This window comes from Rhipicephalus microplus, chromosome 5 (assembly GCF_043290135.1).
Source record: "Rhipicephalus microplus isolate Deutch F79 chromosome 5, USDA_Rmic, whole genome shotgun sequence".
NCBI lineage: Eukaryota > Metazoa > Arthropoda > Arachnida > Ixodida > Ixodidae > Rhipicephalus > Rhipicephalus microplus.
Genome location: NC_134704.1, coordinates 70,022,420 through 70,037,098, shown reverse-complemented (window position 1 = coordinate 70,037,098; position 14,679 = coordinate 70,022,420). Strand labels below are relative to the sequence as shown.

The following is a 14,679-nucleotide window of genomic DNA, read 5'->3' as shown; positions in this document are numbered from 1 at the left end:
CACTGTGATATTTGTACAGACGGCGTCTGGCTGTGATAAATAAATATGCATTATTCCATTCACGATATTCATTATTTCTTGATACCTTGATAAGTTCCCCCGCCACGGTGGCTCAGTGGCTAAGGCGTTGCGCTGCTGAGCACTAGGGCGCGGTTTCGATACCCGGCTGCGGCGGCCGCATTTCTGATGGAGGCGAAAAGCAAAAACGCCCGTGTGTACGAGATTTCGGCACACAATAAAGATTCCCAGGTAGTCAAACTTAAGGCTGGTGCACACCGGCGACTAGTCGCGGTCGCGCGACCATTTGCGACTGGTCGCAACCAGTCGCGAACGGTCGCAAGCGGTCGCAAAGCGACTGTTTGGGCCAGTCGCTTCCTGACCGATTTTTTGGTCGCGCGACTGCAGTCGCAAAACAGTTTAACCAATCAGCGAAGACCAGAAGTGACGTCAGCCTTTGTTTACATCCGGTCTCCTTGTATGTTTTTTTTTTCTCGTTGCGCTGCCGTGAGGTACGAACGACACATACGTTCCTCCATGGATTCTTCCTCGCATCAGGCGAATGCCACCACGGCCAGCTTTGGGTACTCGGCCGAGCTCCTCATCGACGCGACTAAAATGTACCCATATCTGTATGACAAGCGGCACCCTTCTTTTAAAGATCGGACAAAGAAGGACCGGGCTTGGGCAGATCGAAGCATGTTCGGCATGTCGAGTAAGTACCGAGATTTTTTGTTTGAGTAGCTATATAAGCAAAAACAGGTGTGTACTGCATGGCTGGCGTTGCCAATGAATGAACAATCAAAATGTTGGTATTTGTACTGCAAGGTTACATGGTTAGTTTGCATGAGATGTATTGACTGTGATGTATGCGAGCGCAGTTGTGTGCATGTTTGTTCTCGCGACTTCCCGAGTTTAACATCGAAATCGACGTGACAGAACATTGTATAGCTGATAATAAAGCTCAGACGTTCGAAATACTGCTCGCAGTTGCCAACTCACTTGCGCATGCTCCTTGCTGTGTTTGTACGTCATCGTCTGGCCAAGAGAATGTGTGCTTTTGTGAACGTGCGGCATTTGCAATGCATAATATCTAGTGCGCGGTGAGGGAGGGGGGGGGGGGGGGTTACGCTTTAATTTTGCCTATGCATTGCAGTTGTGCTGCTTTAAAAAAGAATGCAAAGTAGCTTCTGCTTTGAGCGCATTTTGTGCACTCCACAGAGGAGCGTGTAATTAAAACATAAAAAACATGTTTAGCAGCACTCTCAAATGTCCGGATTTGGGAGTCAGACATGCTGTTGATGCCAAATGACATGCAATCATGAAAAAAAAAATGGTAGTGTTCTAGTAGCTGGGCGAACACTGAAAGAAAGCACAGATGGGGGAATTTATTCCTCTGTAATGTGGCCCAAATCTAATCCTCATTTCTTCACAACTGTACCTTTCTTCTCCTGTGTTTTTGTCTATTGGTGCCTTTATATTTTATTCCCCGAGGTTATATCTCTCCGCTGTCAACTGTGCCTCGTTTTTGTATGTTTTCTTTGTTCCTATATTTTAAAGTCAATTTTTCATGTCTGCTTCTATGTGTTGGTATGTTTTCATGTTTTGGTCCCTTTATTTTCTTATATTTTCCTTCCTCTCGCTCTCTCTATGTTACACTTTGAGTCATATACTATGTTTGTTGCATTTCTTTCTCTCGAAAATTGTCATCTTGCTCTAGTTAGTTTCATTCTTCTTTTCAAGTTATTTAACATGTTTGCTTTTGTTTGACAACAATCGCTCCCGCTGTACACGACAGTTGCGCTTGGCCGATACCAATGGTATATACTCACCTGTGGAGTTTTGCGCAATGCAGTAATGCTTAGAAAGCTTCACTGTGAAGGTGATAAAGACATCATGTGCTGGTTCATGAAATAGACTTTTTGCAAGTGAACTTCAATTTCCGACAGTATAAACAGCCTCTTTGTTACAATAGCTTGGCAGACATGCTTACCTTCAAGAAACAGTGTACATAACTCTTTGCGCAACTAATCATTGCGTCAGCTGTGATGTCGTGCACATGTAGGTGGACGGTCCAAAACACTAGGTGGGTAGCATTTCTGGAACCCTCGGCTGCAGGTTCCCTCAATCATGTCGTGGTTTTGCAATGTTTAAGCCCCTACCAATAGTTAAGTTTAAATGGCATGCGATTCATTTTGTTGCCCAATATTCAGATTTCTAGGGTGCTGCAGCCGAAATGATCTGGGCAAAGAAAATAAAGACCGCTCACAATTGTGCTGAAATAAAGTAGAAAATTTATCAGCGATACAGTATGCACAATACATTCTTACAGCAAGGGTTTTGTTTTCAGGTGTCCTTGTTGAGAAACGATTTAAGAACCTGCGTGATATCTTCAAAAAGAAACAACACGACGTACGTGAAAAAACAAAGAAGTGGAGCCGGAGCAGCCGACATTCCAACAATGAAATGGCCCCATTTTGAGGCCATGCTTGAATTATTGGAAGGAGAGTCTGAGCCTGTGGCGTAAGTTCAATATTAGCTGACTATTGACTACTAAACAAAAAAAGTTGATTTAATTCACATGACTGTTATACATACACATAAATACTCCCATATCAATACACATAAGTACACTGCACATAAACATAGAAGTCCAAAGAGGTAATTCACAGTGGGCATGCATGTGATCATGAACATGATGGCAATGGGCTGTTTTGATGTCGAATAACTGTGGCTACAGCTACGAAGAATAACTCAGTGCATCATTCTTTCTGGATACTGTGCAACATGAGTGCCATTGACCAAAGGTAATGAATAATGCTTACCGTCCATTGAACAGAAAATGAAATGTTTTGGTTAGCATAGCACATTGCATCAGCACAACGCAAAAAATATAGCATGCCGTACAAGTGGCACGTGGACAGCTTCACAAAACAGAATATTGAAGACAGAACAGTAAGAATGAGAGAATTGAGTGTACTTCTGTGTCATTCTCGGCTCTCATTCACCAAAAGAAGGAAGGCTTAATACAAAATCTAAAAATCTAAAGAGATCGCTTATTGCATGTGTCATGAGGCTTTTCATAGACAAGCATTGCACATATTCATTACAAGAATGCAGCATAAGTACTTATATTGTAGCAAAACAGTGAAAATGCTCTAAAGATGCACACAATAGCACTGACAGAATCACATATTGCATGTTCTCTTGCAGCAGCCACATCACAGCAGAAGAGGCTAACGAGAGGTGAGCATGCACAAAAATTTTCGGTACCATGTGCATGCACTTGAAGCTGTACACGCATGGACTTGAACCTAGAAACATTATTTTTTATTACTAGGTGATTGTACTTTGCAAAATAATCAAAAATACAAGCGTGCTTGAAAGGTGGTGCTCAGGTCGTTAGCCTGCCCAAACCACTGCATTTTTTTCAATACATTCAGCACTCAACACTGAACAGAAGCACACCGGAATACATGAGGGCACAGGCATTGTTTCTGTGTGAATGTGGTTATTTTACAATGTCGTATATTTCTGAAAAAGCAAAGTATTCATCAGCGACAGGCTGCAATTACTTTTACTTCATCTCCGTGACAATATCTCTTGTTCTCATTTAGATGTGCAGCCTACATAGCATTTTATTAATATAATAGGCACAATAAACTTCTGCATGCACACCTTCCATACAGCAGTGCTCAATCAAGAGGTAACGCAAGTGTAAAATAAACCTCGTGTTGAGTGAAATCATAATGGCATTTTCACTCCCAAAGAATGCCTAAAACTGTTCATGTACTAGCGGCATCATCAAATACATAGAAAGAAATTTTCATCACTGCAGATCACCGCCTCGGCCAAGACATGCAGCGGAACTGGAACGTACCCCTGATACGGCTGAGAAGACTCGTGTCGACACCTGCAGCAATGAGTAAAACCTTTATGAATCCACCTAAGTAATGACAAATGAAGGGCATGCATAGATAGCCAATCTATTAAATCTTAAAAACATGTTTTGTAACCTTCTTCATGTTCTAGCACATTTGGAGAATGTGCCTAATGTTTTCACACCAGATTCTGCTACATGCAATTGCAACACTTTATAAGTTGTATAATAATACTGCCTCCTTCTGCGGTGATGCTTCAGCAACCACCTCAAGAGAGCAGCCACCATCAAAACGGTGTGTAAACAAAAAAATTATTTTAGGTACTCCTGGCAAGAGATCACAACCACAACTTTTCGAAAAGGATCTCTTTCTGTACATTTAAGCAATATGTATAATTCACTGCAGGTCACGCTCGTCAAGACGACAACGGACCTGCGAGGGCGCTAGGTGAGATATACCGCTAACTCTTAGAGGATGAACTTGCAGATTTTTTTCTAACAATCCTGCGCATGCTACAAAATACAAAACTTTATAAGGTTAACGCTCGGTCAAGTTGGTACACAGACATAGTAACAAAAAAGAGTATGAGAACGACAAGATAGAAACAGAAGAAACAGGACAGAGCACTGACTTTAAACTGATGTTTTTATTGTGGGCACATTTATACTAAGGCAGACAGAACCCATGTAACTACCGTAATATTTAGACGTTAATATCAGAACATCAGCACCCTGTCCCAAAACACGAGTGTCCGTTTCAAAGGTCAAAAGCCCATTTATTTCTCACAGAGAAGTAGACGCCCTATTGACACATTTATCTTTTAAGTGTGCTATTTAATTTGCTTCAGTTGCTCTATATTTTTTTCTTTCTTAGTGCCAAAAACCACAAACATTAGCTGAAAGTCAGTGCTCTGTCTTGTTCTGTTTCTACTTTGTCGTTCTCACACTGTTTTTTTTTTTTGCTAAATGGTGCTTTATGAAGTAACAATGCAACCTTAAAGCATTTGCATGAATCGCAATTCACACTTGCTTTGCAGCAATGCAGGAGAGGGCACAAGCCATGAAGCTGTGGCGCAAGCGTGCATGGAGCACCTTGAACACATCAGAGCGAACAAGGGGGTCATCAAAAAAGACAACATTGGTTTCTTCGCTCTACGTACCGATGCACGCCTCAGAGAGCTACCAGTGCACATTGCACCAGATGTAATGCATGCAGTAGAACTTATGCTGTATGAAGCAGAGGCAAAATTGCGTCAGAGCAGTGAAGCAAATTGAAGTGTTTATATATATAAAGTCAATGACACCCACCTTTTTTATCTTGTGTTCACTTTTCTAGTCCTAACTTAAAGGGGTCATGACTGGTCACTCAACAATTGACGGTTGTCAGCAAAAAACAAAACTACAGAGTAAAATGTGCTAGTACACGTGTGAAAAGGGGCCTTAAGAGATCATTTTAGTCAAAAATATGCCGTAGAAGTGCTCGGCTCCTAAAACTATACCTACCACAAGTGACCGCCATTTTGTCATGGCGTGCGAGACGTCACAAGCCGAAGGAGCAGTGGCAAATGGTATACGCATTGCACATTCACAGGACCCATTTTGACATCCGAAATTATTTGCTGCAAGTACCAGCGCTACATTGCTGACACAGTAGCCATGTTTCGACCCCTGGAAGTCATTTAGCTTTAGTGGAGAGTTCAACAATGCGAAAAAAATTTGATTGCAAACGCAGTTGATGACAAAACACGACCGTCTGCCACAATGCACACTGTGCAGCAGCTTGTCGAGCAAGCGGTTCGTGATGTCATAGATAGTGAGTGCGTCAGTATTGCCCAACTGTCAGGCGACTAGCTCGTTTATAAAAATATGCGATTAAAAATTAGCAGCTTGACCAAATCGCTCTAATTTCACCAGCTTGTATGTGAACATACAAGAATCAGCTCATACAACACACATTATGGTTGAAAATTGGGTGTCATGACCCCTTTAAGGCAACTTATTTCTGTGATAATTGTAGCGATAACCGTGCAATAACTCAAATATTTTAACATGAATTATTTATTTTTGTGTTTCCATGGTTATATTTGGACATGACAGTTTTTCCTGTAATGTATCTGTTGTGTCACGGGTGATTTTTTTCTTGTTTGTTTAGCTTAAGAAGATGCTATGTATCTGTTGTGTCACGGGTGATTTTTTTCTTGTTTGTTTAGCTTAAGAAGATGCTATGTACATAAGTTCTGTAAGCAATAAAATGCATTTACAACCCACCTTCACCTTGTACGCCTCAAGTGCTGTTCACCACTTTGTCCTGCCAAGGCACCTGACCGTCTGTGACGAAGTAGTGCGCCAATTTATCTCGCACTTCCTTGGCATACCTACAACGCATAAGTGCCATGTGAAATTTCTGTCGGCACAGCCATGATGGAAGACACACACTGTAAAAGGAGCATGCTGAGCTTGAAAATCTCACGCATAGTTGCATTTCAGTGTCGTAGTCATGACGCTACATTGCCAAAGTGTTCCTCATTTTTATGTATTAATGAGCGCTACCTCTGCTGTCTATTTTCTACGACATCATCACAGCTTCTGATAGAATGCATATTTGCTGACTAAATTTAGAAATTTCGATATGTCAAGTTTCATGGCAGCCAAGATCAGTAACTGCTCGCATTTGGACAAAACCATTGTACACTTTTGAGAGAACGATTGCCCTGTACAGTTAAACCAAATTAGGGCTGGTGCACACCGGCGACTAGGAGCGGTCGCGCGACCATTTGCGACTGGTCGCGAACGGTCGCACTGCTTGTGCACTCTGCAAGCTGTCGTATATGCAGTGAATATTTCTGTGCCTACACATTTTAGCGAATCATAAGCATGCATCAACCTTTTCATGGAAGAGCGTACGTGCTCATATCACTCAGGTTGAAGAAGGGCAACCTAAACGTACCTGTAGCAATTTCCTTAGCATGGATTTCTGAAAAGCTGTAAATTCAAGGAGAACCTATTTCGCAAGACGTACATCACTCAAGTCTATTGTTCAAATTGCTTTCACACTGTTGTATTTGTCGCATACTGGGAAGCAGCCCCCGCTTCGGGGGAGCGTTAATTGAAAGACTCCGCGGCGAAGAGGGGGAGGAGGGGCAACTCGGAGGGACTCGTTTTCGGGTGGTTCGCGTGACGGGCAATGCGAAAGGAGCGAAGGGCGTCCTTGACATCTGTTTTTACCTACAAGCCCAGCCGTGAAGGGAAAAGGGGGGTGAGGGCCACAATGACCCTTCTCGAACACGCGGAAAGCGTTTTGTCCATCTGTCCTTGAAGACCGTCGCACGTGCGGGGTGCGGAGGAAACTCTTTGACAATACTTGTACTTCTCTGTTTGCTTTTCCTTTTTTTCTTCCCCTCTCTACGACAGCGGTACATAGCGAACGAATAAACCAGTCTTCGTGATGCGTTCAAACTGAAAGGACGTGTTTTTTTCTCTGTCGTCGTCTCACTAGAAAGAGTCTGCCTCCCTGCTATTCCGCTACAACATTTTTTGGTGCCGAAACCCGGGAATTAGGGACCCAAAGATGGACATCGACAGGATGAAGCGCAAAAGGGCCGTGGTGCGAACGTCAACAACAAAGCTGCTCAATGACATCGCTACCATGGAGGACGACGCGTCACTCGGTGAGCTTGAAGAAAAGATCAACCTTCTCACCCTTAAGGAAGACTCACTCAAAGAGCTAGATCGGGAAATTGAGATTGGCGTAGAAGATGATGCATTAGAAGAGGAAATTGCATGCTCCGAGAACTACAAAGAAAAGATCAACGTAGCAAGGACTAAAGTACAGCTCATGCTACGTGAGCTTAGCTGCACTAACGCCGCATCAGTGAGCGCTTCGCTAGATCGCACCTCAAGTTCCTCAGATCAAAGAGAATCTAGCCGTAACATCCCGCAAGTAACCCCCACAGTAAAGCTGCCAAAACTAGAGATAGCAAAGTTCAACGGCGAGCTTCGACAGTGGCAAGGCTTTTGGAGTCAGTTCGACACGACAATAAACGCTAACCACCACCTGTCAAACGTGGACAAGTTCAAGTACCTGAACAGTTACTTAACAGGAAAAGCAGCGGCTGCCGTTGCGGGTCTTGATTTGTCCGACGGAAACTACGAAGTTGCTCTCTCGCTGTTAAAGGAAAGGTTCGGTCGTAAAGAAGCCATAATCGAGGATCACATGTCCAGACTGCTCAATATCAAGTCAGTGCGTGACTCGCGGAACCTCAGCCAACTTCGGAGCCTCGTTGACGAAGTAGAGAGAGGTGTACGGAGCCTCACTTCTCTTGGCGTCGGTGTCAGCACGTACGGAGCTCTGCTCCTGACAGTAGTAAAGAAGGCGGTGCCTGCGGACCTTCATCTCGAATACTGTCGACGAAAGGGCGCTACTACAGGAGGCAGTGAACTGGAGGCATTTGCGCATTTTTTGAGAGTCGAGGTAGAGGCACGGGAGATTATACAGCGGGCCGAAACACCAAGGGGCATGTGTGTAGAATCGTCTGTCGAAAACCGTAACAGCACCTTTAAAGCGGCGAGAATGTCTTCAGCCGCTGCACTGCATACCATGACCAAGGAGAGAAAAGGGTGTCTGTTTTGTTCGTCAGGGTGCCACGAAAGCGGTGACTGCGATGCAGAGATGTCGGCAGCTGATAAAAGAGAAATGCTGAAGCGTGAGAATAGATGTTTCCGCTGCACAGTAAAGGGGCACACGTCAAGAGAGTGCCGTAAGGCCAAATGGCTCAGGTGTGCCAACTGTAGCGGAAAACACCTCACGGCTATGTGTGATCCTGATTTCAGAGAATACCGTGGCAGTGGTGAACAGAATGCATCCTCTCCACCAGCGACAGGACAAGCCACAGTGCTAAAGTCTTCTCTAGGCTCAGAGGAGAAATTTATGTGCATGGAGGGGCATCAGTTTCTTCTGCAAACAGCACGAGCTTGGACAGTGGGACCGCACAAAAGTACGCTTGTCAGGCTTCTCCTAGATGGTGGCAGTCAAAGGACGTTCATCCATCGCAAGTTGTCTGAAAGACTGCAGTTGAACGTGCTTGGGGAAGAGGAACTTAAAATCTATGCCTTCGGCGACAAGTCCGCTATAACCCGCACTAAAGCGCGTCTGGTCGAGCTGTGGCTGCAAAGCCAGTACGACGGGAAAAGGGCGCGAGTGGAGGCCCTCGAAGTTCCCTGCATCTGCGCAGATATAATGGCTGCGCCTTTAAAGTCAGTTCTTCTGGAACTTTCGAAATTTGGCTTGCCAGTCGCGGACGTCGCGCAGGGTGACGGAAGTGAAAACATTGATCTTCTGATCGGCGCTGATCATTATTGGGAAATTGTCACGGGATCCACTAAGCGCCTAACCTCCAAGCTGATGGCAGTAGAAACTGCATTTGGGTGGACAGTCCAGGGCCAGGTAGGCGCAAAAAGGTCACCAGGAGTCTGTCCCTCTGTTGCTGGCGTAATGCGAGTAGCAGTGAGCGAACAAACTAACAAAGAAATATCAGCGCAGTTGAGGTCATTCTGGGAGCTCGAACACATTGGTATCAAGGAACACGAACCAGCTCGCCACCAAGACGCAATCCAACAGCACTACAAAGAAACCGTCAAATTTGAGCATGGGCGGTACACAGTGTCTTTCCCCTGGAAGCCTATGGTTGATGAGCTCGACGACAACTACGAGTGCGCCGCGAAGCGTCTTAGAGCCAACACGACGCGCCTTTTGAAGGGAGATTCCTTGATCGTGGAATATGACGCCTGCATCCGAGAATACATCGAAAAGGGCTATGCAGAGCCAGCCAACAAGCATTGCAGCGCTTCGGAAGGTCCGGTGTATTACATGCCACATCAAGCAGTTGTTCGACAAGAAAGCCTGACAACAAAAGTGAGGGTGGTGTTCGACGCATCATCAAGTGCCAAAGATCGCCTCTCACTGAATGATGTTTTGGAAAGTGGTCCAAAACTTAATCCAGAGCTCATTGATTTGTTGATCAACTTCCGCACTTACAACATCGGCATCGTCGCGGATATTGAAAAGGCATTCCTTCAAATATCTCTGTCAGAGGGTGACCGGAACGCTGTGCGGTTTCTCTGGTATGCTGCCACTCCGAAGAAAGGTGAAGAACTTCCAGCGGTGGCGGCCTACCGGATGACGCGCGTTCCGTTCGGTGTTACATCCAGCCCATTCCTATTAGCCGCAACATTACGACACCATCTTGAAGGACTCCCAGAGCAGTATGCTGAGACTGCGAACATCCTGCGCAGCCATCTCTATGTTGACGACCTTGTGACAGGGGTCGACACCCTCGAACAGGGTAAAGTGCTATGCCAGGAATCAAGCGATATATTATCTCAAGCAGGAATGCGGCTCCACAAGTGGATGTCTAACGACCACGATTTAGTCAACTTCATAGAGGATGGGAACGTGGCGAAGAGGAATGCAAATGCCGAACTTCCTGCAGCCACCAAGGTATTGGGAGTAGGTTGGAATGCTCATACAGATAACTTCGAGTACAATCTGACCTCACTTCTTGAATTCCTCACCACCAGAGCCGACAGCAAGAGATTCGTATTGCAAGTCTCAGCCAGAATTTTCGACCCCTTTGGGTTTATCGCTCCTACAACACTGTACGTAAAGACAATGTTCCAAAGGTTGTGGGAGTTGGGAGCGGGTTGGGACGACCCCTTGCCAGAATTGATGCAAGCGGAGTGGAAGTGCTGGTGTGAAGAGCTTCAATGCATCAAGGCGGTGTCCATTCCGAGGATCATCGCAAGGGATTTCCGAGATGAAAAGACAGAGAAGGTGTTGCACATTTTCTGCGATGCCAGCCCAAAGGCCTACGGTGCTGTCGGATACGTTGCATGCAAGTCTGCTCAAGGAATAATCAATATCAGCCTAATTATGGCCAAATCAAGAGTTGCCCCTTTGAAGCGCCTCTCGTTACCCCGACTAGAGCTGATGGGGGCCCTCATTGGTGCTCGACTGTGCCACTACGTTGCCAAGGCCTTGAACCTCCAGAATGCTGCTGCCATCCTTTGGACCGATTCCACAGTGGCTATGCACTGGATTAAAGGAAACGCTGCCAGATGGAAGCCCTTCGTGGCAAACCGAGTATCAGAGGTTCAGGCGCTGACTGATCCCGAGGATTGGAGGCACTGCCCAGGACTAGACAACCCCGCTGACCTAATCACTCGCGGTATCCTCCCATCAGCCTTGTTAGAAAGCGAATTGTGGTGGAGAGGACCACACTGGCTTCACAAGGATAAGACGCATTGGCCAACGACCGGTGAGCAGAGCCCAGGGGCAGTAGAATGTCACCTGGAAGAGCGAAAAGTGACGGTGATGCCCGTAATATCATCGCCGTTCGAGGCAGTGCTGAAAGTAGAGGAGTTCAGCTCATGCAGCAGAGTCGTGCGCTTAACTGCGTGGGTCCGCCGCTTTGTCAACAATTGCCGCCGCGGGAAAGGAAGGAAAGGTGGTCCGCTACGAGCTGAAGAGGTGATCGATGCTGAGAGGTACTGGTTGACAACAACTCAAGGAGAAGCATTCAGTGACGACATTTCCAACTTGAAAGCCCAAAGACCACTGCACAAAGGCTCTCCTGTTCTGCCACTCAGTCCGTACCTTGACGGGGAAGGTCTCATGCGAGTTGGTGGACGCTTGCAATTCACCGACAACCACGAAGAGACTAAACATCCCATCATTCTACCTAGCACTCATCCCTTCACGCTACTGCTCATAAGGAAAGAGCACGTGAGAATGCTACACTCAGGGGTGCGCGACACCTTGGCGTCATTGCGAGAGTCGTATTGGATCATCCGAGGGCGCCAGGCCGTAAAAAAGGTTATCAAGCAGTGCCTCATCTGTCGCAAACAAAGTTGCCCTCAAGCCACGGAACCAGTGGCACCACTTCCAGCTGACAGAGTAACAGAAGGAAATCCGTTCGACACTGTCGGCATCGATTTCGCAGGACCTTTGATTTGTCAAGAGTCGCGCGGTGCCCGAAAATGTTACATCGCAATTTTAACCTGCGCTGTGACACGTGCCGTCCATCTTGAGCTCGTTAGCGACATGTCGACTACAGCCTTTCTCCTGGCTTTCAAGCGCTTCGTGGCTCGCAGGGGAATCTGCTCGACTATTTATTCGGACAACGCGCTAACCTTCAAGAGAGCAGCAAAAGATCTGAATGCAATGTTCACGCTACTAAAATCAGAGGAAATGCAGTCATACTTCGCCGGAAACCAGATCAGGTGGAAGTTTATTGTTGAAAGGGCAGCTTGGTGGGGCGGATTCTGGGAACGGTTGGTGCGATCGGTGAAGGTAGCGTTGCGCAAGGTGTTAGGTCGGAGCAGTTTAAGCTTTGAAGAACTCACAACTGTCTTGTACGAAGTCGAGGCCGTAATAAACTCACGCCCATTGACTTTCACCTACGATGATGCTCAAGAGCCAGAACCACTGTCGCCGGCGCACTTCCTCGTCGGAAGAAAGCTGACAACCCTTCCTCCACACCACCTGCCAGCCGAAATTCCGGGCGGTGACGCGCATATCTCACGACGCTGGAAGTACCGGTCTGCCATGGCTGAAGGATTCTGGAGACGGTGGCGGAGAGAGTACTTATTGGAGCTTCGATCGGCGCATCTGTCCCGGCCAACGACATCGAGTGACCTAAAGATAGACGATTTAGTTCTTTTAAAGGAAGATCATCTCAAACGACACATGTGGAAGATCGCCAGAATCAAGGAAACGTTCAAGGGCAGGGACGGCAGGGTGCGGGCCTGCAGTTTGAAACTAAGCGGGGGAACGGTGGTGAAACGACCAATACAGCTGCTTTATCCGCTAGAAGTCGACCGACAATGAGCTCAAGAGTTCGCTCATCCGGGGGAGGTTGTTGTATTTGTCGCATACTGGGAAGCAGCCCCCGCTTCGGGGGAGCGTTAATTGAAAGACTCCGCGGCGAAGAGGGGGAGGAGGGGCAACTCGGAGGGACTCGTTTTCGGGTGGTTCGCGTGACGGGCAATGCGAAAGGAGCGAAGGGCGTCCTTGACATCTGTTTTTACCTACAAGCCCAGCCGTGAAGGGAAAAGGGGGGTGAGGGCCACAATGACCCTTCTCGAACACGCGGAAAGCGTTTTGTCCATCTGTCCTTGAAGACCGTCGCACGTGCGGGGTGCGGAGGAAACTCTTTGACAATACTTGTACTTCTCTGTTTGCTTTTCCTTTTTTTCTTCCCCTCTCTACGACAGCGGTACATAGCGAACGAATAAACCAGTCTTCGTGATGCGTTCAAACTGAAAGGACGTGTTTTTTTCTCTGTCGTCGTCTCACTAGAAAGAGTCTGCCTCCCTGCTATTCCGCTACAACACACACAATGTGCTACCGTCCACAATACGTTTTGCCACTGCGCTACTGTCCACAGTGTATTGGGTCACTGTCATTTTAACAGAACATACGTATAATTGTAGCAAGGTGCAGGGGTTAAACGCTGCCTATGTTTGTGAGAAATTTCGCATGTGTACTTGTGCAAACACCCACCGTCGTGCATGCAGATACATAAAGGGTGGTTGGTTGAACCTCCTCCCTCCCCGATGCTGAAAAATATTTTTGGCATGAATACTCTTTGAGTGCCTCGAACAGCACATCAATTTGTCCTAACAATTTGTGCATAATTGTACTTGCAAAGCTTAGGATTGTCTTTCACTTATTTTATAACATCATTAAAAATTGCGTTCTATATAGTACCTGTGCATCAGGATAACAGAAAACGGGAACTGACACGTCCACAATGTAATGTCATTGTGTAGCGCAGAATCCCATTTTCTGGGATCTTACAAGCGGAAACCACGTACTAATTACGCAATAAGCCACAACAGATGGTTTTGAAATATTCACCACCTGAGATTCTTAACGTACGTGCGCAACAAACGCGCCAACTTAAGTGCATTTCGCTTCCACCTAAAGGCGATCGATGCGGCCGTAATCAAACCCGTCACCTACGCGTAAACTGCCGGCCGCAGTAACGACTGCATCATCGAGCCCGCATACGTCATAAATGCAATTCATTCTATCCGCCCAAGCAAAACTTCCTTACAAGCGAAGCGCAGCCGCAAGCCACAGCATATTAATCTTCAAACCACACGCTCTTACCTAATGGTCATGGCCAGACAGTCGTGCGCCGAAATTGTAGGCCGGTGGTTTGTGTCCTGCTTGGATATTGCGGGGCGCAGCAGTTCGAGCACAGTATCGAACGTTGGTGGCGGCATTCGCATGAAGCTAACCACCAAAAATAGAATGAGATAACATGTTATGCACTATCTTATAAGCACGTAAAACAACCATAAACTTACTCTCGGAAATACTCCTCGTCGTGCGAGCGCAAGTCGGGAAGCAGACGCCCTGTGTGGACAGCCACTTCTCGCGAGCGAAGGGACGGTGAAGGCTTTTGTGCTGCCAGCGCTGACACGTTGGCTGAGCACATCAGCACCGCCACAACCTCTCCTTCATCACGCGACTCGAAGTCTATGATGCTGCCGGGAGAACGCACACACACACAGCCGTCAAAAACAAACGCATCGCGCTCAGCGGACTCCGTATCTGATCAGCTGATCGTCGCCAGTCGCCCAAGTTCTCGTTGATAACGAGATCTGTACGTGACTCTCCGGGTTTGCGACTTCCGGTCGCTCGCATGAAGCCTTGCCGGTGTGAACGTCGCTCGCAATTTGGTCGCCAGTCGCAAATGGTCGCGCGACCGCGGCTAGTCGCTGGTGTGCACCAACCT

General features: G+C 46.8%; 2 protein-coding genes across 3 annotated transcripts; one reads left to right on the top strand and one right to left on the bottom strand.

The window, feature by feature from the left end:
* The first annotated feature begins 260 nt into the window (after nt 1–260).
* On the top strand, nt 261–5,798 carry LOC142817826 (uncharacterized). The gene is made up of 6 exons (XM_075895652.1): nt 261–712; nt 2,348–2,520; nt 3,211–3,243; nt 3,836–3,922; nt 4,284–4,325; nt 4,915–5,798. The coding sequence occupies exons 1-6, from the start codon at nt 560–562 to the stop codon at nt 5,150–5,152; spliced, it is 726 nt and encodes a 241-aa protein (XP_075751767.1). The 5' UTR covers nt 261–559; the 3' UTR covers nt 5,153–5,798.
* On the bottom strand, nt 2,269–14,623 carry LOC142817827 (uncharacterized). 2 transcript variants are annotated; one of them, XM_075895653.1, is made up of 4 exons: nt 14,249–14,618; nt 14,049–14,174; nt 6,146–6,252; nt 2,269–3,910 (listed from the first exon to the last, which is right to left on the bottom strand). In XM_075895653.1, exons 1-3 carry the CDS (start codon nt 14,377–14,379, stop codon nt 6,162–6,164), a joined length of 348 nt encoding a protein of 115 aa, XP_075751768.1. In that variant the 5' UTR covers nt 14,380–14,618; the 3' UTR covers nt 2,269–3,910; nt 6,146–6,161. The 2 variants fall into 2 exon arrangements, 1 of the variants encoding a protein (XP_075751768.1); XR_012895379.1 differs by lacking the exon at nt 2,269–3,910 and adding an exon at nt 5,695–6,049 and having other exon boundaries at nt 6,108–6,252; nt 14,249–14,623.
* Between the last annotated feature and the right edge of the window lie 56 nt (nt 14,624–14,679).